Here is a 26,611-nt window from a genome sequence, read left to right on the forward strand (position 1 = left end):
AATAATGAAAATAAAAGATTAACCATTCAGATTTTTTTTTTGAGTTAGAAATCAAATCTATGTTGCAAATTAATAGAAAGCCAGATCAAGTTCCCAAAGCTGCTTGTTACACCAGTTGCCTGTTCTTTCCCCCCCTTCTTCTGAAGGCCTTTTTCAGACTTCACCACATTTAGATTGCGAAATGTCTAAACAGAGATTCTAAACAGAAACCTGGGAGGTATAGAAGGTATGCCAAGAGCAAATTAGTTTACTTAGTTCATGACTTTAATACACCCTTGCAATTAGCAGAGTATTTCCTTTGGACTTGTGGTCTTAAGGTATGTGTTTCTGTTCATGATTTTTTTTTTTTTTTTCTTTATTCACTGCCTTTAAATGAGAAAAAACAAACTTCACAGTTCTTCTTTGCTGGATCCATATGTACCAGGAGTCTGATCGTGTTCGAGTTGCAGTTTGACTCGCAGATCAGCATCTCCAAATGCATTGGCAGGTGAGAGAAAAAAGGCTGAGTTAAGAGGCGGCTGCAAACAAAGCAGAATTAGGCTGTAAAACTTGCTTGTGAAACCTCTCCCCCAGTGCACCAGTTCCTCATGGGTGTACGCACTGAGGGATGTGTGGTTTTCGAGCTTCTACTGGGGGAAACGCACCTATTTGCTGACTATTACACTCAGAGCGATACAGGATGCTGAAGGCGTCCATCCCTTCGGAGGCTGCATCTTCCCCTCCAGATATCCTAAACCATTCCAGCTCCCAGATACTTTGCACCTCTGCAATCTCCTTGCTTCCTTGAACTAACTTCACCTTCTTCTCAGTGCCAAACCTTCTAGAAACAGCTTCAGTTCAAACTGTATCTTCCATAGCCGCCTGGACGCTTGTCTCTTCCCTCCCTGGAAAACAACTGCAACCCACCTGGTAGCTGCCAAATTGGCACCCACAATTGCAGTGTCTTGACCCAGCATGACACAACCCTTCTCCCTCGGCTACCAAACCTGCCCACAAACCCCCCACAATGGCAACTTGACCCTGGCTGACACAATTGCCCCTTGTGTTTGCCAAACCCACAAAATTATAGGGGTTGTGCAGGAAAAGGCAGCGAGATGGGTGAGTTCGTGCTCTCTGCGCTGTCTGTGACACTGTGACCCTGTTCATGGGCACATCCTTGCAGGAGGACTCGGCAGCCTGTCTGCAACGCTTCGTTTTAAATTGTAGCCTTAAAAGATCCTTTTTTAGATGCAAATGAAAGACCCAATTAGAGTTTTTTAAAAAAAAATACAAGGCAAAAGTGTATTAAGATTAGCAAGAAAGATCTGATTCTGCCCACTTAGCCCCATCATTTTTCTGTTCTCAGTCTTAATCTTCATTTTTTAAGCATGTGTGTAAGCTGCCATGTACCCAAAACCAGCCTGGTCAGTTATATTCACACATGTGAAATCTTCAGGCTATCGAAGATCTGTTTATATTTGGCATAGAAGAGTTATCTGATGGTCAACCGGGTTCCAGCCCAGTTTCTTTTAATAGCTGGTGGTGCTTTAACTGTGTATTTTAGTTTTACCAGTCAGAGAATGGGAGAAATTATACATCCTCATTTCAAAGAGCTGATCTGTGGACTAATCAGACAGTGTTTATGACACATATCTTCTAAAATGTAAATTCATATAAATAACTCTATGTATATTTATATATACTATATTTATACATAGTATAAATATAACTACAGTGTGTATGTAAGCACATACATGTCTTTGTGTCTATGTGTGTGATAGGCATGTAAAAGACTTTTGTTTTTCTGGTGCGTTATTTATTTACTAATGTGCCACTGAGTGCCCTGATTTGGGAGCGAGATTTGGGGGTCTCTGCTCCGGGTTGTATTTCGCTGCAGCCCCTTGCCGGTGCGCTGGGGGGATGCAGCCGTACCGCGCTCCTTACAGGGAGCTTTTCTCTGGGTTTGCTAATATAGGGAAATTTACTGGCATAATTATACCCGTATAATTATGCTGGAGTAGTTATACTGCTGTAGCTCCCATGTGAATGCTCTTGTGCTGCGATAATAGTGCCCATCTGGGAAGTTATACCAGTGTATCTCTACTGGTAAATATCTCCGTGTGGGCAAGTCCTTCTTTAGGGGCAGATTTTGCAGACCGATGTACAGCACAGCCCTTGCAGGCCCTTTTGTACCTCATAGGTTACGTTCGTCAACCACAATTTATGCAGAGCAAAAAGTTATTTAGAATTCCTACCAGAATATTTGGAAAGAAACAAATGTTTTCTCTCACCAATATAGCTTTTTTTTTTTTTTTCTACAGTCACTTTGTTTAGCTTTTCTAATATATTTTAATATATAAAAATACAAATGTAACTTCTGACTTTTGTGTTCAGGAAATTTCTTTTTAGATGTACGGAGGATCAGATATAAGCCATGTCTGGAAGCAATACTTGGCCAACAGCTGAGTGTGTGTGTATGTGTGTGTGTTCATCTATCCATGATTCATTCTGAGGGCTGTTTTAGCCTTCATAAAATATTCATGCTGGTTGTGCATGGTTCTATAATTGCCATCTCAGGCCTTGAATTATTTATAGGTTGTACTGTTCACATAGTCTCATTTACTGATAGAGCAGATAACACTATACAAGAGGATCCCAAACACTCTAATGCCTGTTACTTTGCATTAAGTAGTGGAATTATATTACTGTAGGTGTAAAATGCTGGCCTTTTTCTCCTCTCGCTTTAATATATCATTTTTGTATTTATAATATGCTAATTGTTGAGATGCTGTTAAGCCTCATAATTCCTGCCGAGTTTTGCAGAAATCAAGATGTGGTTGAAATGATTTAGCTCTTGATCCCAAAATGATTGTTCTAAATCCACCCCCCTCCCTTCTCCCAGTTGTAACATGCAGGGTAATTTATTGAAGTGATGTATGAGTACACATGCATACCTGAGCTCCTTTGTTTTACACTATTGATCAGTTTGTGTATCTTAACAGCCAGCAAACATTCAGGAGTCCAGCTAACGCAGACGTTCACCAAGTGTATTTTCAAGTTCATTGTACTCAATTAAATGCTGACTATGAATTCATAATGAAAAGTGTCTTATTTCCATCAAATTTCCTATTCATCTTTTCAGTGATTAATTGTGTCAGCTTTTCTGACCTACTTTTTTGACTTTATTTTTTTACTGAATGTGTGCACTTGCATCAGTTTATCTTGGACATATAATGCACTTTGAGTTTTCTTTGCCTGCTCAGTTTTTGGTTTATCCATTTTCTGAACCAAGTGCAAGTTCTAAGTGACAAATTCATCCAAGGAAGACTTTATTTTAATCTTTAAATCCTTCTGCTTTTCTAATTAAAAGACATAACTATGAGAGTAGAAATCTAGTCACTAGTAGAGCCAGAGTACATGCAGTGGAATTACCTTTTCTTCTTTCCCCCAAAACTTTTGCATGCCCTTGTGAGCTCACTTATTTTCCTCCCCTATGAAAAGAGAACACAGGCATTTCCTTAGCTGGCATCATGGCTATAGGGACTAAGTATATAAACAGTAATAATAACAAAGTTCCATAGGAACACATAGGCTGATGAAGTCTGTGGTGGCACTGGAATAGCACAGGATCACGCAGAACACACCAAGCCAGGGTTTCTGTAGAGATGCCATTTCACGCCGGTAGGTGGTAAGGAGAGCTGGTTAAAGCCCTTCCTATCAGTGCAGCTCATTTCGTTGCTTGCACAGGGATTAGGAAGGATGTTCCACCAGCCTCTGCTCCACCTGAGGAGCTTGGGGCTGCTCCCGCCCCCCTCTGCCACCTGGGCATTGCCCAGCTGTGGTTTTTTTAGCCAAGGAGATCCTCGCTGTGGGATTCAGCCGTGTGCTTCTGTCTCTGGTGGCAGTGGACTGAATCTTGTATTGTCAGTGCTTTGCTCCCTTCTTGGCTCTCCAGAGGTCTGAGTGATCTCTGATGCTTCAGGAGGGAGGACGCAGCCAGATGTGGTGCAAGGAGGAGAAGGGGGTGGCTCAGCAGTGATTGCGGGTGCAGCTTCCCCACTCAGGGGAGGTCTGAGAGCAGCAGGTAGCAGAAAAGGTGAAGGTTTAAAGTTTCACTCTCTCGGAGCAAAGCGAAGTATGGATGGAGGCAGCTCTAGGATGAAGGCAAAAGGAACTGCTAGAAAAAAATAGAGGAAAAAGAAATGTTTCTGCAAAACAAACCATTTTGGTGAACAATAAGTTCTTGAGAAAATATGTCTCTGCCTGAGGCCTTATTTTTCTTGATAATAAATCATTACAAAATAAACCTTGTGACATTCACCGTTCTATACAATGGGCTGAATTGAAAAGAGCTGTGTTCTTTTCTGTACGATTTTGTGAGCCCTTTGGGTCCCTCGGAGAAGGAAACAATGTTATTGTCATGCAGATTTCTCTTCTTTTCTTCAAGATTTCAGAGATTCCATGAATCCCTTGCTGCAGGGTAATTCTACTGCTTTCCTTTTTTATTTTTTAAGCTTTTTCTAGCAGTGCCAGTGTGGTAGTGCGGTAGTTTTATTGCAAAGTCTCCACCTTTCTCATGGAGGTTTCTAAGTTTTCGGAGACTGCTGTGGTATGTGTATATTACTAAGCTTTCCTGTTAGCACTCAGCTCACTTTTTGCTTTTCTTCCTGCCCATTTAGAGCTTAATGTATATGTAAGAAAAAAAAAAAAAAGTAGTTTGTTCTTATATATCATGTATTTTGCAGTAGTACCTGGAGGCCTCTGGTAGGTCAGATTTCTATACAAATAATATACTGCTGCCCCACAAAATTGATGACTGAAAGAACTAGAGATGGTAAATGAATGACAGGACACTGAGGAGAATGGGATGAAGAAACAAGTGATGGGGGTTCTGTACAGCTGTGCTGCTCAAAGAATTTGGTTTAGGTCAGGAATAATAATCTCAGTTTCTGCTTGCCCAGGTTTTGTCACAGAGTTACTTGGAGGGAGAGTTCGCACGATGATTTCTGAGTTAGGTGCTGGAAATACAACGCTGCATTATTACCAAATAAATGTTCTTTAGTGAAATTATTAAAGTATTTAATATCTTGGAGATCTTGGTGTTGCCCCTTCCCTATTTCCTCTGGTAAGGGGTCGCTGTATTGCTTGGCTGGAATGCAGTCCTGGGTTTTCAGGGCTTTATTACCTTTAACATTGTGCAAATGGCAGGCTGCTGGGACACCAAGGCATCCTTTAGCTTTAATTAGTCGCCAAAGCTCTGCTGTTGTGCAGCACATGCTGCTGCACCATGGCTGACTGCAGCCTGAACTCCAAGTTTCCTTCAGCACGGGGTGTTGCCCATGACGTAGAGTGCAGGAGCAGCAATGCTCACACCTTGCAACACACTTTTACCATATCTACTGGTCTAAAGGCATGAAGCGCCAAAAAAACCCCACACATGACCTAGAAAAACAAATTGGGAAGTGTGCTTCTTTCAGTGAATAATCTTCTTAGAGACATTAAAAAAAAGGTCTATGAAATCCTGCATCATTTCCCACTTTATATATCAGAAGTCTTTAAAAATATCTAAGATTTTTTTTAATGCCAACAATACATGAGACAATCCCAGATACATGTGACACCTTTTAGAAAGTGCCTTTGTCTTTATCTATCCTGTGTGCTAAGGAAGTGTCATGATCCCTATTTTAAAGATGGGAAAAGAAGACACAGAGAGATTTAAAGCTAGATTTTTAAAGGTGTTTTGACTTCTAAAGTTACAGTAAAGTGTGCAGTAGGACTTTCAAGAGGGCTTAATTGCATCTTTAGCAGCCTAAAAGCGACTCGGCAGCTTACAAAGTATGGCAAGCACAGAATGGAATCTTGGTCTTCTGTGTTCTGGTCTAGTACTTTAACCACTGGATGGCCATTCCAGGGCAGATTGATTTTGGAAAATAAGTATGAATTTACTGCACTGTTGTTCACTGTTGCTGCTTCAATGGGGCGTAGAAGCAGTAAGCTGTGGCTGCTGGCGTGAAGTGAAGCACACTTTGCAGGGGTTTGCAGGGGTTCCCGTGTCGCAGTGCGATGATCCCTCAGAGCCAGGTTTTGCTTTGGTGTCTTAAGCCTCAGGGGGTCACAGAGCCAATGTCTGTGGGGTTTTTGCTGGACCTGTCCAGGAAACCTTTGTCCAGGGCCAGAGGCCTTTCAGTAGTTTTCTGGTTTGAAACTGGGATTAAAAAACAAAACAAAACCCCAACAAACTGAACAAAAAAACCCCCATTAAATGAAAAAACAAACCACAATCAGAATCCCTTATGCAATTTGTGAGTCAATGGTCCAAGAAAAAAAGGGAATACTGTGAATAAAAACGTGATAATTTCTACATCAACCTTTAAGTGTATTTCAAACTTTTTTTTTTTTTTTTCTTTTTAAGTTAAAATTTCCAAGCAATCTTTGTATTTTACCAGGAAGGTAAATGCTTTTCATTTGTAAACTGAGATTTTGAGACACTGGAGGTTTTCCTCTGAACATGGTTTTCATCCCTCCCCCAGAAGTTTCTTTTTTACAGACTGTTGTTTCCCAACAGAGGCAAAAAAAGTACCCAAAGGTTCAGAGTCAGATCAGTCACTGCCGGACTGGCTGTGGACTCATTCACATCTCTCTTAAACTTTTCAAATTACTGCGTGTACTTGAATACATTTCATTTCACAAGGAATCTGTTGCTGTGACACAGGGTACATTGTTGATGTAAAAGAGAACAGAAAGGTAAAACTGGTATTACCACTGGGAAAGCTTTGTGACAAAGCCAAAACTGGGGTTCGTGGTCTGTGATTTGGTAAGATTCAGCTTTCCTAGGGGTTGGGAGCTCAGCTCTCAGAGCTCCGTTCCTGATCCGTTTTCTGCTGCTGACAAACCAGTTGAGCTCTATAAAAGCTGCTTCTAGTGACGACTTTCCTTCTGGCCACAGTGTGCATTTCCAACATGCCGTTTTATTACTGCCTACAGTATGTAGATCCAGATGCCTTTTGTCAATCCCGAACCTGCCACAGCTGTAACCAAACTAACCAAAAAGACACCGGCATTTTTCTTGTTTACTTTCCACTGGGTACACTTGCAGGAAAATAGGAAGAAACACATTAAAAAGTACATGTGTATCACATATACATTTTTTATTCATGTACTGTGTGCCTTTAAGTTCTTATGTATTATTAACACTGTTTAAAAAAAAAAATCAGTTCTGCTCTAGAAAAAGAGAAGAAACTATTGGTGCCGTGCCAGTCATCTGCAGTTTAGCATCACATTTTGCAATGCAAGTCTGTGGTGTTTCATTTCTGTTTCAGGTTGTGATTGGCCATGGAAGCACTAAGCATGGAAATATTACAGGTGTTCAGGCTAATTGTAAATCTGGCTTCACCCCATCAGTATGTAGTATTGTTCTACAAACTTGGTTGGCTTAAACTAGTGCAAGCAAAGTCATGATATGATATATACAGCAGACGTGGTTTTGGTAAACTTGCTGAAGAGTTGTATATACATTCCTTTAATACTGTATGGTATCTACTGTGCATATATATGCATGTATGAATAGGTATGATATGTGTTGATAAAATATAATGACCAAACGGAAAAATAATCTGTATCAAAATGTATGCAGTACACCTAAAAAGTATCCTCAGGTGCACCTTCTTTGTATGATATACCATTTCCATACACAGTATGCATGTACATGTGCGTGCACATATGTGCCCGTGTATATAAGTGTATCCATGTGTTGCTGTGGTCCCCAGTGCGTAGTTTATAGTTTGGAAAGAAATCATCCTCCATCATTCGTCACTGCCGAGCTGCAGCAGACCAGGCCAGCACATCATTTGTTAACAGCGACAAAGCCGCACTCATAAACGCCGACATGTTACATTAATTTATAGGCACTGAGTGACTTATTAAATGTGACGTGTGAAATATAACAGGGCCCGGTATGGATGATTAGGTTTTGGGCTTTGAATTGTTGACAAGGCAGGGGTAATGAATTGCGGGACACAAGCTAGTGTGTTTCCCCCTCATTAGTCAGTATTAGCTGCATTAATAGTAATAATTGGATATATTCATCATTTAAAATGTTTTAATAAATGTTTGGACAGCACCTGATCTAGGCTGTCAAATATTAGACAGGAAGGTTTGTGATGGGAGAAAAATTATGTCGTTCCTTCTGCAGAGATTTATACAGCCTAGGGGGTGCCGTTTGCCGGTGTCCTTTAAGAGGTAATGGGTGGAGATAATTTGGAATAAGACAGCGCAACACGAAGGAAACCAGCCTCCCTCGCCTTTCAGGAAAGCATTTCCATTTTATTCTGGAGACTTCTTGGTCCTGAGGTCAGGTCTCCAAGATGGGGTCTGAACGGGTTATTTCTGGTCAGGTGCCAACCTCAAATTAGAACTTTACAGAAGGTGTGCGTGTTTCCATCTGAATTTGTGTTTCTTCTACAACTGCGGACTGAATGTTGCCCAGAGCTCAGGAACTTTCCAATTTGGGGTTTTGGCTTGGAGTCATCAGTACTTTGAACTATTAACATATTCAAAATTCCAGAAAATTTTCTGCCTGAACATCTTAGAACCATGTTTCTCCATGGGATGAAGGCAAGACATTTCTGTGTGTGTACTGCCAGCTCCAATTTGTTTCCATATCTCAAACGCATTATTGCCTACAGTTTTACACAAAGATTCCTCTGATTAAAGGAAAAAAAAAAGCTAGTTTTGTTTCATTATTTTGTGATCTTTAGGAGTGGAATTAAAAAAATAATCTAAAACTGTTACCAAGGAACGCAGATTGTATTAATCTCTTGCTTGAAAAGAGACACGTAGGTTAACACTGGAATGCGCCTTCTAAATGACTGGATGGAGATCAAGAAGACCGTGTCCAGCTGCAAAAAAATGATATCGGTTCAAAACTTGTGACACGCCCCTTGGCTGTAACTCGTTGTGTAATGAAACCCATTTTTCAAACGCAACCTTCAGGATACACAAAAACAAAAGCACATGGAGTTATTGGCACTGCATCACTAGACTGACAATTTTTGTTGTAAAAGAAGAGTCCTCTAAGGAAAAGCCTCTGTGCTGCGGGAAGCGGCGTTCGGTGGCTCAGCAGGAGGTACGCTTCTCTTTCAGATGCTGCTGAAGAGGTGTCACGCCAGGGAGCGGCATGCTGGAGGTGCTGTCTTTCAGGAGAGACACAAAGTCAAGTGTTTGGGCACCTGTAGACATAACAAGTCCCAAGGCACTTACTGTAAGGATGAAAGTTTTCTCCTTGGTGTCTTCACTAGTTCCAGCGAGCTGCTTGTACTGAGCATCAGGAATCTTTAGATGAAGGGATCTTCGTGCTCTCCTAAATACAATGAGCCAAACCTGCCTCTTTATATCCATCAACTTACTCCGCAAAAAGTTGGTGGAGGACTCAGAAGGTGCCGAGGCTAAATCTGACTGTAAATAGGTAACGCTGTAGATCTAGGATGGCAGAAAATCCACGCTGCGGGGGGACAAACAGTGCAATCATTTTGGACTTGTCATAGTTATTCTGCACAGTGGAAGGAAACTTTAAGGGTAGAAACTTTGTCATGTGGTTGTAACCAGGATGATTCATACTTAGAACTTGGAGTAATGTTATTTTGTTTAATAGACACCGAAGTCGCATACAACTTGTTTAGATAATGTACATTTAACTGTATTTTCCTCTTTGTTTTGAGTATTATTTTGTCAGGGTTGTCTGTTAGTTGGTGGTTATTGTTGACAAGTTGACATGAGAGTATTTTACAATGTTGTCTAACACGTCTGCTGATAAATTTGTCATTGGCACCGCACAGTCTTCCTTCAAATTCCCTCTTATTTTTTATATGGAGATTAAGCAGGGATTTAAAACTTGATATTGTATGCTCAGCAAATGAGCATCAAGCCTTTGGGCAGACACTTGTGTTTTTATTCCTGTATTAGTTGACTCTGGGCCTGGAGTTTTCACTCACCAGATGAGATGAAAATTCATGTTTTCTTTAGGTTTCTATCAATATCTCTGACATAAGAGATATTGTCATCTAGGTTCACATCGTTTAGCCAATCATCTTAAAGGATTTTAGCCTTTTTCTTAGTGATATGTATGTATTATGGAAAGGATAACATATCTGAAGAAAAATATCGTGCAATTAAGTCTTTATTGAAACTTTGTCAGAGCCACAGGATTGAATGAAAAAGGAATGATCGACATTCAGTACTCATGTAGAGTTCTTGATGATTTTAAGATACTGCCTTATTAGAAAGATTTTGAGTGAGATTTGTTAGTTACATTTAAATTAACGAGGAATTGTTACCAGTGAGGTGCTGGGGGGGCAGCTGTAGGTTTTTACTGATCCTCTTTACTCTTTGCCAGTTGCCAGCACAACTGTTCTCAAAATAACAATAGAACATAAAATGGAGTTAGAGAGTAAAAGTTTAAGTTGAAAGCACTTCCTTGTCCATTGAATTAATTGTGACTTTCGTAGCTTGATGTAGATGAATAAGAACTTCAGCCTTTCTGCTCTGACCATCTGGCAAGTTTACTTAACTGCTCATTCTAAACCTTTTTTCCATCGCTGATGCTGTCCTCGCTGCTTTACAGTGACACGGAAGAACCATTATTACGCAATACTTACATAGGACTTTGAAAATCCCCATGCTCTGTGTTTCGTGGCTATGAATCTTGTTGATCTCAGGTATCATCTCTTCTTTTGCACAGAAGGGCATCTCGGTGATACAGCCAGACATCCAGAAACACAGGAGAGATCCCACTTCTTGACTGTGTTTCAGCACCCATGGAAGGTGTCTACAGCTGCTAACAGAGGTCACCTTCTTTCCTAAGATGATAATGCACATTGTTCCCTGCTCCCTCGTGTAGCGTATCTAACACTGTGCCATTGTCTTCATGACGTCTTCACACCACTGAACTCTATGATAAATATGCTGTTTCTCATCATTCCAGCCAATGAAGCCTTTTCCACGTCTCTCTGAAATAGAGGAGCACATCAGCAAAAGTGTTTTTCCTACGTGTTGAAGGCCCATTGGTTTAAGAAAAGTTATGACATAATCAGATATTACTTGATTCTGCACGTCTGCTGCAGAGGTCATTATTTCAAAGATTAACTGAGCTCTTTTAATGTCATGTTAAAGGTAGCACACACGTGCAATATTTATTGATGACATCTCCAACACTGCATATAGCATGATCCTCTTCACCATCACATCAAAAACTCTCTTTTCCCCCTTCTCTTTCAGTCTTACTCTTCTGTGGTGACTTGCAATGAATCTTACAGTGTCTGGATTGCTTGCTCAAAAAAACTTTGCTGCGTTTTATACCTACAGCCACTTCAGCATCCCGTTCAATCACCCCTGGAATATCTCCTCTTGTTGAACCACTGCATGCACGGCTCAAACAATGCTCCTCCGCCTTTCCACAGAACGTCTCTTTGCTTCCTTCCAGCACTCAAAATAGCAACGCCACGCCAAAGCCCATCCTCATTGCCAGAGCTCCCTGCTGCAAAGGAAGCGGGGGCTTTATTCTCTCAAATATCGTGAAACAATGGGAACCCCTGGATGGAATGTCCAGCTTGTGGGCAGGAGCCAAAGGCAGCGCTTGTCTTTCTTCCACAGGATTTTTGTGCTTCATCTTTTCTTGTATAAATACAAATACACATTTGCAGATGTATATTATTTTCTAAGCAGCTAATTCTAGACTCATCATTAACTAGTACGTTTTAAAGACTCCTTTTAATTGTCTGGTGGTGTGGTTGCTTTTTTTATTGTGTGTGTGTGTTTGTTTATTTTTGTGTGTTTGGGTTTGTTTTGGTCTGTTTTGGTTTGGTTTTTGCTTTTTCTTCTCAGAGGACTAAAAAAGGTTATTACAAAAAGTAAAGTCACACATCCCAGCAGAAACTCTGTCAGATTTTCCTCTATCTTTGTCTCAGACTGGGTTCCCAGTTTAGTTTTGTTTTTAAGTTACTAAACATTAGCTTTTAATAACTTTAAGTTATTGGGTTTTTTCTCCCCCACATAATGTCCTTCACTGCTGCTATGTTACTTGAAACAAACACTCAACTTGCTTTTTGAAGCATCAGTTGTCTTTGGAGGGGATGCAATCCATCTTTCACCATATTGACACTTTCCAAGTATTTCTCTGTAGTTCCTCAGGTGGGTCGGGTAAGTTCCATTCATCTTCAGAGCAGGACTGTGTCAACAGATTTACAGTCTCGTTTCTAGGTTGGCCATTGCTGTTGCAGTTCTGCTGAGGTTTTAGTGATGCAGAAGCTGAGACTGGGGTGTCATCCCAGCAGTAAATCCCATGGTCTCGCAATGTTCATCTTGCTGGGGTGATCCTGAGGCAGTGGAGCTGCTGCAGCCGGGAGCCCCTGGATTTGCAAAGTCAGCATCTCCTGGGCTACTTCAGCACGTGTGCGAAGTTTCTGTTACATTTCTCTGGGGCTGGAAACTCCTTGGACTGTGTATTTTTAATGATTTTGAGACGTGAATGGACACAATAATCACTTTTTTCATTTTTTCCTGGTTTATTGTAAATAAGAGATCTAACAGCACCTTTGTCACTTCTGTCTCGTCAGGCCATCCGCCATTCACTTACATCTGGTCAAAAATCATTGCCTGTCAGTCTAAGCAGACCCCTTGGCTTTTTCTTAACATGAAGCATTTTCCACTTAAAAGGGGAAAAAAAGAAATCTTGAGGACAAAATGGAGCGGGTTCTGAGCCAGGTCTTGCAACATCATCTGCGTGTAGCCTCATCATTCCTGGTTACATCTGTGCGGATGGGTGTTGAGTAGCACTTCACTGCTACTTGAGCCGAAACTTCTCTCAGTGCTTTAGAGGCTCACGCTCTGGCCAGGAGCTGTTCTGCACACACATGTCATTTTAATAGCCTGACCCTCTGGGTTTCGCAGGTTCGGATGATAACACTGGTGTGTCAAGTGTTATTTATGGATATTATTGGTGTCAGGGTATTTGAGGAATCATTAATTATTGTAAGTGCAGGCAGATTGCACACAGTTTTATATACAGGGGATTTACATGTGCCTGATCCAGGGAAAGTTGAGAAATGCATTTCCCACACTTGACCTATTTACCATGTGAATCTTTGTAACTTTCTGAATAAGCTGATGAAAGAAATAAATCATCAGCACCCTCAGCTCAAGGTGACAAGTTTTAGGGTCCCATGCTTGCTGTAAGAAAAACAGCTTCAGGTGCCTGGATTAACACTGTTCTCCGACACACTCTGATATTGCTGATGGTTTTTGGTAACCATGCTAAAGCTACAGTAGTTTACCTTGAGGTAGCAGGCAACCAAATCCTGATATCATATTACAATAACAGTAATGCTGTTATGTGTCATCACTTCCACTGAACAGAGGTTCTTTTAGCAAAAGTATGACTTTGGGAGCTGCTAATTCAATGGCATCGTGTGAACTATGGCAGACCACAGAGCTGCTTTGGATGCTTTTCCAGAACTGAAGTCTAGCGTCTTCGGTAAAAAACTTAGAAATAGTTAACCCACTTTCATATTTATTGTATTTGAGGAGTGAAAAAGTAGTGCAATGGGGAAAGAGTGAAGGGAAAAGGAGTTCAGCTGAAACAAATTGATTGAATATTGGTTGTTTTTACTAAATGAATAAGGATAAATTCTCTTGGTTATGTGACTATACTCAATAATAAAACTCTCTGATGCTGGAAATTTGTCACAATTTCAGCTCAAGTACCGACCCATCAGCTTGTAGAGAATAGTCTGTGATTTGAAGCATGTAAAGCAAGGCAGAGCTTTGGAGGCTTCTGTGCCGTGTAAGCCAAGAGCAGCGCTGCACCGTGTATCTCACTATGTGCTTTGTGTCAGTGTAACCTATAGGATGTCTGTATGTTCAGTTGTCTTGCATTTACCTGTCATAACCCAAATACACTGTGTATACTCTGTACACAGATGGCATAAGCTCCATCCAACCTTCTTTTTTTTTTTTTTGTGATAGGAAGGTAGTTGCAGTTCAAATGTAATACAAATTTTAGATAATGGAGTTGGGCACATGTAAGGAGATATAAGAAAATTCAGATTTTTACTACTTTAAGAGAAAAAAAAAATATTAAAAAATCAGACCTGGGGGCAAAATTAAATTACAGAAAACTAAGCACTCAAACCTGCCTCTGGACTATTTTTAATTCTGTTTCGTGATGTTGTTTTTTGGTGGTGTTATCTCTTTCTTTTCTTATTAAAAGTCTGAGAGAAGAAACCAAAACAGTCTCTCTGGGATTCTAACTCACTCATGGGAGAAAATGACAAACACACTTTCCCAAACTACTCTAAATTTCTCTGATGCATTATAACTCAGTATCAGAGAAGTCCAAAAGATGCAAGATGAAAAATTGATATGCTGCGCTTCGCTGCGCAGAACACACAGACCTGAGGAAAAGCGAGTGGGAACAGTTGGCGAAGCGAGCAATGAGTAATTTAAGGCTGTTTTGGGCAGCTCTGCCTTCTGATTTGGTGATTATGTCTGTGCCTCCTTGGCTATTTGCTGTGCTGAGCTGAATATTTACTATATTGATAGCAGCAAGCCCTGGCAATGCTGGCTCCAGGAGTCAGAGCAAGTTCACAAAAATAATGTAGACTATTCTGTTTCTGTTATTATGGCATTGCCTGAAGAATCTCGGAATAGACTCTGACTGCTTGAGGCTTATTCTTTATGTCATGTTGCCTTCCTTGGACCTTTTCTGCAGTACAAGGGGAAGATACATATTTTCTAGTAAAATAGATAATTATCCAGGCTTTTGGTTTTGGCTTTTTAATTATTTCTTTTAACTTTTTAAATTTTTTTTTTTTTTTTTACCCAGTGAATTGTTTAGCATCACATAGATGCTGATTCTGTTTCCATTTTAAATCAGTGAGAACACGGAATCTGGGGAGAGCAGGTTTAGGTTGTATTTTCTTAATTAGGATGCTCAACAACTCAGGAAGGTTATGTTTAGAAGAGAGTTAGATGACCATATCTGGTGTTTAATTTCTCTTCTGCAGAATAAATTTACTCTTATAAAAATGCCACAAAAGGTAGCTACTGCTGTTTATTGACTAAAGAGCCAAGTAAAATCCAGCTGTGAACATGTGGGTAATAGGAGATTTTCCCCATGTCTCTATTTGATTTCCATGCACAACCTCGTGCTGGTAAATATCAATTTAAGTCTCAATTTTTCTTTCTGAATAGGGTCCCTGACATGACCAGTAACTTGTATGTGAAAAGGTCTACAAGGAGAGGAAAAATGAACCGAAGCGAAACAAAAAGCCACAAAATAAAACAAAAATAAAGCATTGCGACAACAGACTTGTTAGTAAATGGGAATCCTCATCTCCTAAATGATAAGGCATATTTTCCCCCTCCTTTTTCTGCAGTTATTAGTAGAGCTGGGCTGAACTCACATTTCCTGTAGTGTAGGAAATGCCATTATTTTGAAAAGTTCTCTCTTCAAGCAGATTTTTAAAATGTTGGAAAATTCAAGAAATTATTGTTCAAGGAAAAATGTTGTATTTTAGCTTTTTTTTTTTTAAAAAAAAATATGGGAATTTTCCATTGTAAAACTGGAGTTTTGATTAGAAGAGCCATCTTGAAAGGGAAAAAATGAGCTTTGTCCTTCTGAGATTTCTAAAGAGACATTTGTACATTTTGAGTTTTTACTTTTCCAAATAAAATTGCATTAAACAATGCATTCCCTCTGTATTTTTATTTTAGTGGTAAATTACTAATTAGATCTAGCTACCAGTAGGTGCAGTAGAAGTTACTGTTTTAGAGAGAAGTGTGTGAAAAGTACATTGAAAACCCAAATGAAATGGCTGAAGCACTGTTGGCTTCTTGGTGTCCTGTTGACTCACCTCTATATTTGCTTTAGTACTTCTTAGTATTGCCAAGTTTACACCAGAAATAAAATACCCATCAGATACTGTTTGAGACAACTATATTTGTATTATCACATCCCCAGCATCCTCTGTTGCTGGGAGAGCAACCAAAGAGAGGAGACGGGCTGGTTCTGCAAGTTCCTGCAGTACGTGAGTGGTACCTTTGTCTCCATCGGTACTGCTTGTGTATTTAAATTTATGCACATATTTAGTACTCTGCTGAATTGCTGTGTCGTACAGAATGAGCATGCGATCCCGTTATCTGATGGACTAATTGTTGCACTGGACCATGTATTTTGGTTTTACTAATTTTGCAAACCCGCATATACTTACTGCTGTGTTTCATCCAGGGGTCTAAAGCTTCTCTTTTCTATCAAATGCATTTATACCTCAGAAAAGGTGCATTTTGTGGATTTTGTTTGCGCTAGGCATGTTTAAGTTGTATAATGGGCACTCACTTTCTGGACAGCCACTGCTCTGGCTGACCTTGGCAGCACGACAGCTGTCGTATTTTCACATGGATGAACTGTTCTTGAACAACTTCTCCAATGTATCAGGAACAAACTAGCTTTTCTTCAGCATCAGGAATGCAGTGGGCCTTCTTTCCAACTATTTTTTTCTCCTTCCACAGACATATTTATTGTGGCAATGGCAGGAAAATCCTAATGCTAAGCCTTCGTGTTTGAGCTCCTTTAAATTTCCTTCGGGGGAGTGGCAGAAGAGCCAAACTAGATCATGTCAGAGCTTGCTTTCTTTAATTTAACTCTTTGGGTTTTTTTTGTTAATAAACATGGGTATTAATTTGTAGTGGCAAGAAATGTAGGAAGGCAAAATCCTTTAAAATCTTTATTGCTACTATTTCCATGTCTGCTGTACTTATTTAATTTAACTCGTTTTGGTAGTTAGCAGTGGCAAAAAGTTGGGGTGATGATGGGGATTGAACATGCAAAGAGTTTGCAGTGTGGTGGACTAGATGGCCAATGATGAATTGTGGGGAGTGTTTTATACAAATGTAGGGACCTCCAGCTGGTCGTGTGCTCACTGGATCCTTCGGCTGCACAAGGGGAATCAGGGCATGGAAGGACAAGGGATGAGCTGGTGTAAGGAGCTGGAGTCAGAAATAGCAATGTGGGAAGGCAGCGGGGAGAACCAGGGAGCTCAGACCGGGCTGGTGAGAGTCCCTCACTAACACGGAGTTAGAGGGTAATGGTGAGAGCACAGTCCTGCTTACACCAAAACCTTTTTGGAGATGAAGCAGTTTTGCTAGAAAAAAATTCATCATCTCCAGAAATTAATTTTCAATCAAGTTGTGAGAAAGGAGAGAATAATCCTCAAGGAGCCAATAACTCATTTTTATGCCTGGCATACAGAGGCTCAAGTTAATTTTGGGCCTAATTCAGATCAGAGTTTTGTATTTAACTGAAGGTTTTATTTCTACATTGGTCCTTGCAATTGATTAGAGATCAGTAGTAGTACAGTGCCCTGGCATGGATGAACTGCTCAACAACTTCAGTCCTTGAGTAGTTTTTGCAGCCTGCACTGAGCTGCATCTTAGCACATCTTAATCTAAAATTAACTGGTTTTCTCCAAAACTGCACTCCCATACCCTCCAACCATGTCTCTGTGGGTTAAAGGGTGAAGCACAGAGTCCTGTGATTTAATAGCAATGTAAGACAGTAAATACAAGTGCTTTGTAAAGTATGAATGTTTCTGGACCTGAGCCCACTTGTGTGGCACTGGCTTGTGTTTCTCTGCTCCATATGCACCAATTCTCCTCACACCAGGGATGTTAGTAGTCAAGAAGGGAGTCAGAAAATGTGTGTTTGATTCACGAAAAAAATAAACCTTCAGTGGTAGCAATAAGTGTAATTGCTGACTGAGTCTTGTGTGACAGAAGAGCTGGTGTTCAGCGAGCACATAAGTTTGGAGAGAGAGTTGAAGATTTTATTGACACTTCTGTGTTTTGCAGATTTTTTTCATCTTGGAAATGAATGTCAGACCCCAGTGGTTAGCATTAATGCTATATATCCTCTGTGGTTAGTATTAATGCTATACAGCCCTGCCAAAGGCGGATAAAGTTAGAACTGAAAAAAATAACCCACAGTGAAGAAGTTAGATGCAAACAAACAGGGATGGAGGTTTATGCCTACAAAGAGCTCAGCTCTGTTGGCACTTCTCCTGGACCAGTCCTGTCAATCTAAATCTGAATTATTTGCAGAGTGAAGTGTTGGTAATGACCAAGGCTGTCAGGACTGGACTCGAGGTGAAGAAGGCATCTGAAAAAGTGTTTTAAAGCACAAACCGAGACTGGGCTGAACCCCGTGAATCAAACTGCTCCACTCTACCCTTGTCCTAATCTGTTCTCATCCACGTTGCTGCCAAAGCTGGGGCAGACGGTCGGCCGGCACGCACTGTGCCAGCTCAGGAGCTGCTCAGCTCTTGCCCAGACAAGCGGGGACGCTTTTGCGTAGCCAGGAGGACTCCAGCTCTGGTGTGTTCCAAAACAAAGCACAGCCTATAGTTTGTTTTGTCTTTCAGTGGAATAAAAACATGGCGCTTGGCAGAATGTGTTCTGTAAACTGGCGGCTTTTTACTTAAAATGCAGGGAGTGGACTTGGCTGTGTCAGATTGGTGTCTTGAAAATACTGATGGTTTTTAAGTTATTTTTTCTGGAGTTGATTTAATTCGAAGGAAGTTCTGTTTGTTTGCTTGCTTGCCTGATATTTTTTTTGGTAGGCTTAAATAGATAAACTTCATTTCTTCTGTAGTTTATTTTGATGAAACTTCTGTAGAATGTGGCGCAGATAGCACAGTGCAAATGCAGTTAGACTTCGAAACTTTGGGTTAGAGTTTGCAGACCCCAGAAGCCAGCTCTTGTATTTCATAGTGATTTTCATAGTGATTTTGAGCTGACGTGAACTCAGACTTCAGGAGGGGAGGTCCAGTGTTTCTCCAAAGAGCTTCATGAAGGGCTTTCCATCTCTTTCGGGGCCCTCGTGTCAACCCGCCAACCCCCATTGCCCAGAGCTGATGGGTGCTGGGCAGAGCCAGATTTGAAGGCACTTCCCATGTTTGCATGGCTGACGCTGTTTCTCAGTGCAGATATTTTTAACTATTCCATGTCCCAGCCCTGCTGGGGGCTGAGATGTTGCTCCAGGGCTGTGACAGACCAGGCGAGCAGCTGCTGGGCTCGGTACTTGGCTAAGCCACCAAAAATCTCCTGGCAAACCTGGGGCAGCACCAGCTTCTCCCCAAAGAGCAAGTGGCTCTGAGAGGCTTTGCCACATAAGAGCCCATTCGAAGCTGTAGGCACCAGGTGACAGGGATGTCTTTGCCTCCCAACAGATGGCCAGGCTTTTTATTTCAGCAAGCAATCTTGCGTGGAGGGCTGGTCTCTGGATCCTGCCAGCGTTTTCCAGACAGGGCCAGCTTAGGGCAAGAGGGATGTGATGTCCATGCCCTTCATAGCTCATGAGCCTAAATGACGGGCTGTTGACAGGAAAGCTATAATCTAAAATGTAAGATCCTGAACTCTTCCCACTTTTAGTTTTTCTTTGGTGGAGTTAATGCCCTATTTGCTTGTCTCTCAAAATCCATTCTGGCGCGAGTACAAACCCTCTCCTGGTGGCGAGCAGTTGTCTGGATTTGAGATGCCAAGATTTGTGCTGACAGCTCCTTCTACACAATCTGAGTCAGGCTGTCACAGCTGCCCATTAGAGGCTTAAAAAGACACACACACCTACAACAAATAACACCAACTTTCCATCATTGAATATTAGAACCTGCTTGATGAAAAATACATAATGGCTTACACTGCTCTTTATTTTAGTGTAAACACAGTGTCTCCAAAACCCTGTTCAAGTGTGGTAGCTATTTATTTTATGTTGATTGCTTGCTCTTGTTTAGGAGCACAGGTCTAGAAGGGACTTCCTGGCTCAGGAGATACAGTCCTTGATAATCCCAGGCATCACATTTTATAATCCCCCTCATAACCTTATTTTTCTTTAAGGAAAACAGTCTATTGTAGTTTCAATTTGTCTTCACAACCATTTGCCTAGTATGATATTCTTGGCATGGAGGAACAAGCACCAGAACGCCTCACTGAGGGGCAGCATCACAACTAGAGTGGGGCAAAGAATGCTGCTCATCAAAAAGGGATTTTCTGAAGCTGTTTTCCCTGTAGTTTTGCCTTTCTTGGTGGCAGCGTGTGCAAATTCTGCTGATCTAGCATTCAGTTTGGATGCTAAAAGATGGATACTTGCAAAAGTTAAATTTCCGATTTAAAGTAAACCAGAATCAAACAGTTCTCCACCCTGCTTTTTGTATATGGAGACAGGTCAGATTAACTTCTGCTTAGTCAACTGATGGTTGTTGCAAGTGTAGTGCTGCTCTGTCTGGATGTGCTAGGTTTTAAACTTACTGTAGGATTAAATTTTGCATGCCCGAGCTTTAGTAGACCTTAGTCTGTAGTTTATTTTGGACAAAAGGTTGATAAACTTTGGCTCTCAGGAAGGAAGCATGGAATCTGAGACTCACTATTATTCATAGACTTGTCTTTATGAGTTTACAGTCCACTGATGCAGAACACTGAAGGAAATATTTTCGGTGAAATGTTTGCTTTTTTCGTTGGCTTTGTAAAATGCAACGCCTTTTCTTGGAGATATATGTCAGGGTCATATAGCTACTTCAGTGAACTGTGTATGGTCAGGAAATAGACTGCACTGAAAAGATTTCATTTTTCTGTGAAGTCAAGCTTTTAACCAAGACTTCCCTCTTTCTCCTTTCAGGGTTTTGATCTCCCACTAACTGCTATTTGAACATTAATTTTATGCAGAAACAGGGGTAATTGTGGAAGGGAAATTTCAACTCTATGGAACATTTTCAGTATTTTTGTATTAAATCAAAATTCGCACACAACAGTGAACTTGTAAAACAAAACCCCGTTTATACATAAGGGAATTTTCTTGGCTGACATTTTTGTGTCCTCTTTTGCTGTGCTGAAATATGCTGGCCGTTTAGTGTGATAGAGGGTTTGACTCTGAAATCTTTAATGGCTATGACACAACTGATCTATTAATTTAATGCTTAAATGTTTGAGACGTGCTTACATATTTTGCTGGATTAAAGCCCATGCAAGCTCTGCTTCCTCTTTGGATGGTCAGTGGGATGATTTGTCTGAGTTGGGAATATTAAGGCAAATAAGGCTTTGTTGGACCAAATGTGTGGATGTTACATAGTACTATTACACACTGTTTATAAGATGTTAATGTCCATTTCTCTTTCTCCACAGGTTCTTCTTGAAATTTTTCCTCAAATGTAACCAAAATTGCCTAAAAAATGCAGGAAACCCTCGAGATATGCGTCGATTCCAGGTCAGTCGGACACGCTTCCTCCTTTAAAAATCAGCAGCTGTTAGGTACACAAGTACTTTGACCCAAACTAACCTAGGAATTCACTGAAAGATGCTAAAATCATAAGGTCACAGAGTATTGCTTGAGGACTTCTTGTCACAGCAGAATTGGCAGGAAGTAGTTGGATTTTCTTGCTCTGGACAGGAGAACTCTTGAAGATAATGTCCTCTCCACGGGAAATGAAAGCATGGAAAGGAAAAATCAGGATGACCTCACTATTGTTTTAGGTTATGGGGCTACCCTGCTCCAAGATATTCCCTTCTGCTGGGGGAACTGTTTGCCTTCATGTAAACATTAAGTGAGCACTATATTCATTGGAAGGGGCAGAGGAGGGTATAAGAGCCATTAATAAAATCAATCTCATGACTACACTTCAGCAGTGTTAAAGACTCATAAACATATATCAATAGGATGAAGGTCCATCCCAGCAGTCAGCTCTTAGAAAAAACTACCGTTGGGTGTATATTTCTTGGGATGTTTTGGGCTGATATTTCCCTGCTGTTGCAGCATGTGGCAGTGGGGCTTGGGAACCATAGTATCAACACAGCTTCAGATGGCCAAGAACATATTTTATGCTACACCTATGTCCACGACTGCTTTGGGATTAAGTATGCTACTGTCCCTTGGGAAGATGGTCTGGACTTGCCTTCCCCAGTGCTGGCAGCAGAGTGATGTACGTGGTGGCAATGCTGAGAAATAGTTGCTTCAACCTGCTTACTGAAGATGTGGTCCCTTGGCTGCCAATAATGCTTTACCCGAGTACGTGCTGAAAAATATTGGGATAGAGAGCCAAACGACCTTCTCTTTTAATGGGAAGAGTGTATATAACCCAGGGAGAAAACATGATAGCCATTCAGTGGGGATTTGCCTCAGGCATCTGAGGAAAAAACAGGAGATTTCTCCCAGAAACTGCATGGATCTCTGAAGGAAGACAGTTCCAAGAGTTGGCTGTTTTCTGCAGTAGCTCAGGACCTTGTTTGCTTTATTTTTCAGCACTGTGGCACTTAAATAAAAGTGCTAAATGCTATGTAAATGGCAATATTATTTATATGTAGAACATGTGTCTTTTGTTGAACTGCTTAATTGCAACAATGCTGGAAGGCAGAAGGCTGTTATTTGCCCCTCCAAGCATAGCAGTGCAGAGTGAGGAGATGTGGCCACAGGGATTAAATTAATCAGTATAAGAGCTGGCATTAGTGTGGCAGAGCCCTCAGCTTCTCACCCCACACTCCTCCCTCCATCACATTTCTCCTGTGATTCGCGAGGGCATTATCACTGAAGGAGAAAGAGGGAAAAGGACTCTCACCAGCACAGGGGTTTAGGCCAAGCAGTCGCCCCTGGGGCCCGTCAGATCTTGCTTCACAACATGTACACTCAACTGGGTTTGTGCTCGTCCAGGCTTGAGGCTGATTTTCATATGGTAATGCCTTTTCGTGTTCTCTCAGAACAGCAATCAGGAGTCTGTGTCGGCGAGTAGGTAGGACATAAGAAAGGTTGTTGGTCTCTTGACTTGTAAAGACATTCTGTCATACAAACCCAGCTTCACAGCAGTTGAGCTTTCTGTGTGTAAACAGAGACTGCTTAATTACACAGGTCATGTCAATTAGTGTGACCTTAGCATTTTCAAGAAATTAATCACTTTCAGCAGAGCGAACCACTCATGCTATAATACAGGGTGGTACTGAAGCTTGCAGCATCCTGTTAAGTGCCCAGGCTTATTGTTCTACAACAGTTGCTTTTTTTTCCTTTTGTTGGTTTTTTTTGTTTGTTTGGTGGTTTTTTGGTTTTATGGGGTTTTTGTTCCTTTTTTTTTTGTTGTTGTTGTTTTGTTTGTTTTGTTTTAATTTTGAACTTGTTGCCTTTTTAGAAATAGACTTCTTAAAATAAAACAGCCAGAGTCTTCAAAGTCCAGGCTTCATTTGTCATTTCTTAGGGTGGAAAGGACCAAGCCTACACACCGTACCACAATCATATGATGCACCTAGATGTTTGAGACAATGTTGTATAGGAACCAAGTGAAATCTGTGGTCCTGTAAAGTCAGTGGAGGGTTTGCTGTCAGCTGCCTTTGGAATATTGCAAGTGACTTACAAGGTCTCTAATAGTTATGTCAAAGTTCTGGTTGAAAGTGATGAGAGTAAGATATTTCCAGATTCTTTCAGAGTAGTAGAATACTCTTGTCACAAAAGAAAAAAATGAGACTTCCCCTTCCTTTACTTGATTTTCTCATCTGTGCTGGACTGTTAAGCTGCCCAGAGATTTGTCGATCTTTTAGCCATGGTCTCTTATTCATCAGTGCCCAAAAGTTGCTGGGAGTTGTTAGAATGCACATTATGGTTTTGGTCGAAGAAACGGTGAAGGGCCAGGGACATGAGTCTTGCACTATCTAAGCATGGGTCCTGTGAAAAATGTCCTTTCTTGTCTTTTTTTGGTATTTTTATCCTGTAGCAGGGAATTGTCTGATTATCATATGGTATGGGAGGTTAAGAAAATATAGGGAAGAGGGAGAGTATGTGTTGATTCAGATGACCTGTGTGTGAAAATTCATTCAGACTCATCTAGGAATAAGTTTGGAATTTTTATCCTGAGTTTTGTGTGCAAATGTAGTAGTGTGATAAGCCTCACATAAAGTAAGTTGTGGGCCTGGAAGGAAATGCATTTCTCTGTATGTCTGAGGTGTCCAGGTACATACCTGGGACAATGGGAATGGTGACGAGTGCCAGCAAAAATGTGTGCTGGAGCAGTGCTGGCCCTGGCTATGTTAGATGTGTTCCTATTAGCAGAAAGAGATGGTCAGAGAGGAGAGTCAAGTATTATGAAGGAACTCAAGACAGTTGAGTGTTCAGTTGTGCTACAGACTCCCTGCTTGTCCTTGAGAAAATCATTTTATCACCTGTGTTTCATCAATTGCAAAAAATATTTGGTGATATGATGTATTGTCACCTTTGTCCAACCTTGCCTTTTTATTCTGACAACCCCGTGGAGCAGATGCTCAGTCTGGTTTTGCATTCTTCATCACAATAAGTCATCAGTCTTGGTTGGATGAGCTGTAGTGCCCCAGTTAGTTGTGGTAATAATAATACCTAGGAGAAGGCATCATCGGTGAACTCTGCCTGGATTTTATATTTCAGCACTAAGAATTCATTCATACAACCCAAACAGTTTTGCATGTTATTGTAATTAATGAAACCCAGGTGCCCTAGTTATCTTGTTGTTCTTGTTTTAGTACAATTGCTTGCAAACTGACACATGTCAAGCTTTAATTTGGAGGAAACTTTTCAGACTGAGTCACTGCATAAAGCCCCAGACATTCATTTATTATGAAAACCTTGAAAGTCACTTAGAAATTGCCATGCTATTTGATTCTGTTACCACAACCTCTTCCTCAGCCTAGGCTGCTAGTTTGCCTCCATGGGACACTGCCACTCATGTTTGAATTGAAACCACTTGTGTCTTATTGCAAATTTGCATAAGAGACAGAGATGATGCTTCATGAATCCCAGATAATGGAATTTGGACATGCAAGGCTCCATCCCCAGAGAAGGGAAAGGCAAAAAAAAAAGCCTGATTTAACAAGGTAATTAAGTGCCTGGCCTGTCCTTGAGCACATGAGCAAAATTACTGAACGTATTCTACTTATGTGCTTAAAGTTAGGTGACTTTTAAAGCGTCTCATTAAATCAAGAGTGATTTTTAGTCACTAGAATAAAGAAGTCAACACACTGGAGGAAGAAGTCACCAAGTGGTGCTGAAAATAAAGGTGTTGCTGCATCACTTTCAGAAGAGCAGCGAACACTGGAGTTACAGGTTTAACAGTAATGACACACTTCAAACTAGAGATCATCTTGATCTTAATTCTCTCTGCTTTTGCCACTGTATGTTGGGGACATCGCACAAATATCAGCTCCCTCACCTTACATCGGAGAAAATTGAAAGCACAAGGAACATGCTATGTCTTAATCAGTTAGCAGAGCTTAATGGGCTGTGGTTAAAAATGAGGAGTCATGCAATGCTTAATTTTGATATATTAGGTGAGGTACTATAACAAATAAACAGGCCAAGCGCTAAACGTGGATAAATAGCTTGATCTCCAGGCTCCTGGTCTCCGAATGTGGTGTTTTGGTTTTGTTTTTTTTTAAACTAAGCTCAAGTTTTCACAAACTGAACTATTTAATGGCAGGCAGAATAATTCACAGAGCCGTGGTACGTTAGCGCGGTTGATAGCGCCAACTTCATTGAAGAAAGTTGTAAACCAATGTGTTTCTTTCATACCCCTGTCTCCCCTGGTGTTGATACAGGATTTAAATTCAAAATCTATGAAGGGCTAAAGCTAAAGCTCAAAATCATTTTCCATGTTTGCCTGTCCCAAATTAAAACTGTGTTTTGTTGACAAAATTTGGAAAGGTTTGAGATTTGGCAGGCCTGGTTATCCCTGTGCTTACATTAATGTGTCAGCACCTCATTAATCATTTATTAAACTGTAGTGTGCCTTTCCCTCTTGCTATGGTCTGTGTTTTAGGATGTCTCAGAGCCCATTCCATATATACTTTGGCTCTCCCCTCCCCCTAATTTTATGATTTCTCCACAAATTAGTTTTAGTATGTCCTTTAACTTGAACATATCCCAGTCATTTCAAAATCAAAATGAGGAGAGTGCAGTATTTTTTTAGATTAAAAAATATGAGGAGAACTTGTAACTCTGTAAGTGCTCTGTAGCGATCCAAATATGCAACTGTGTCACACAATATTCAAGGTGTATTTTTTTAGGGGCATTAATATTTTCTTAGTGCAGTGTATGTTCAGTATACCTGTATTAATGAGGTTTTGTATTTAAAGAATTGAGCAGTGAGCGTGTGGTGCATCTTACAGGCGCACTATGAATAATCTTATTTTTTTTTCAAACAGATACATAAGAGTAACCACAGGTTTTTTTTTAATGCATTTCCTGAGACTGAAAAGAGTTTCTCTTGAGGATTCCTTTTATAGTTTCTTCTGCTAACGACACTGAAGAACCACACCAATGTGGTCTCTTTGTAGTAAATCAAACTCTCTGTTCAGGAGGTGGGTAGGAAGACACTGTTAAGTAATTCAAAGTACGTTACATCAACAATTTTGGAAGCCCAAAGAGGGAAAAATTAAATGTAGGTTTACTCACATAAAACTGACCTCACTAGGATTTTTCCCTTGAGTTCTTCCCTAGAAAGGTGCGTGTATAGTGACAGCTACTTATATCTACAATTGTCACAGGAACCTACCTTGCTATTATTACTCTTGACTCATTATTTTTCTGGAATCC

General features: G+C 40.7%; 1 protein-coding gene across 9 annotated transcripts in view; it reads left to right on the top strand.

The window, feature by feature from the left end:
• Positions 1-26,611, top strand: part of EBF1 (EBF transcription factor 1) — a 271,870-nt gene that overhangs the window by 151,570 nt on the left and 93,689 nt on the right. For all 9 annotated transcript variants that reach the window (XM_082063781.1, XM_082063786.1, XM_082063785.1 and 6 more), the window contains exon 7: positions 21,199-21,280. In XM_082063781.1, coding sequence (XP_081919907.1) covers positions 21,199-21,280 — 82 coding nt within the window. The remainder of the gene's footprint in view (positions 1-21,198; positions 21,281-26,611) is intronic.

Source organism: Streptopelia decaocto (assembly GCF_964273445.1).
Source record: "Streptopelia decaocto genome assembly, chromosome: 12".
Lineage (NCBI taxonomy): Eukaryota > Metazoa > Chordata > Aves > Columbiformes > Columbidae > Streptopelia > Streptopelia decaocto.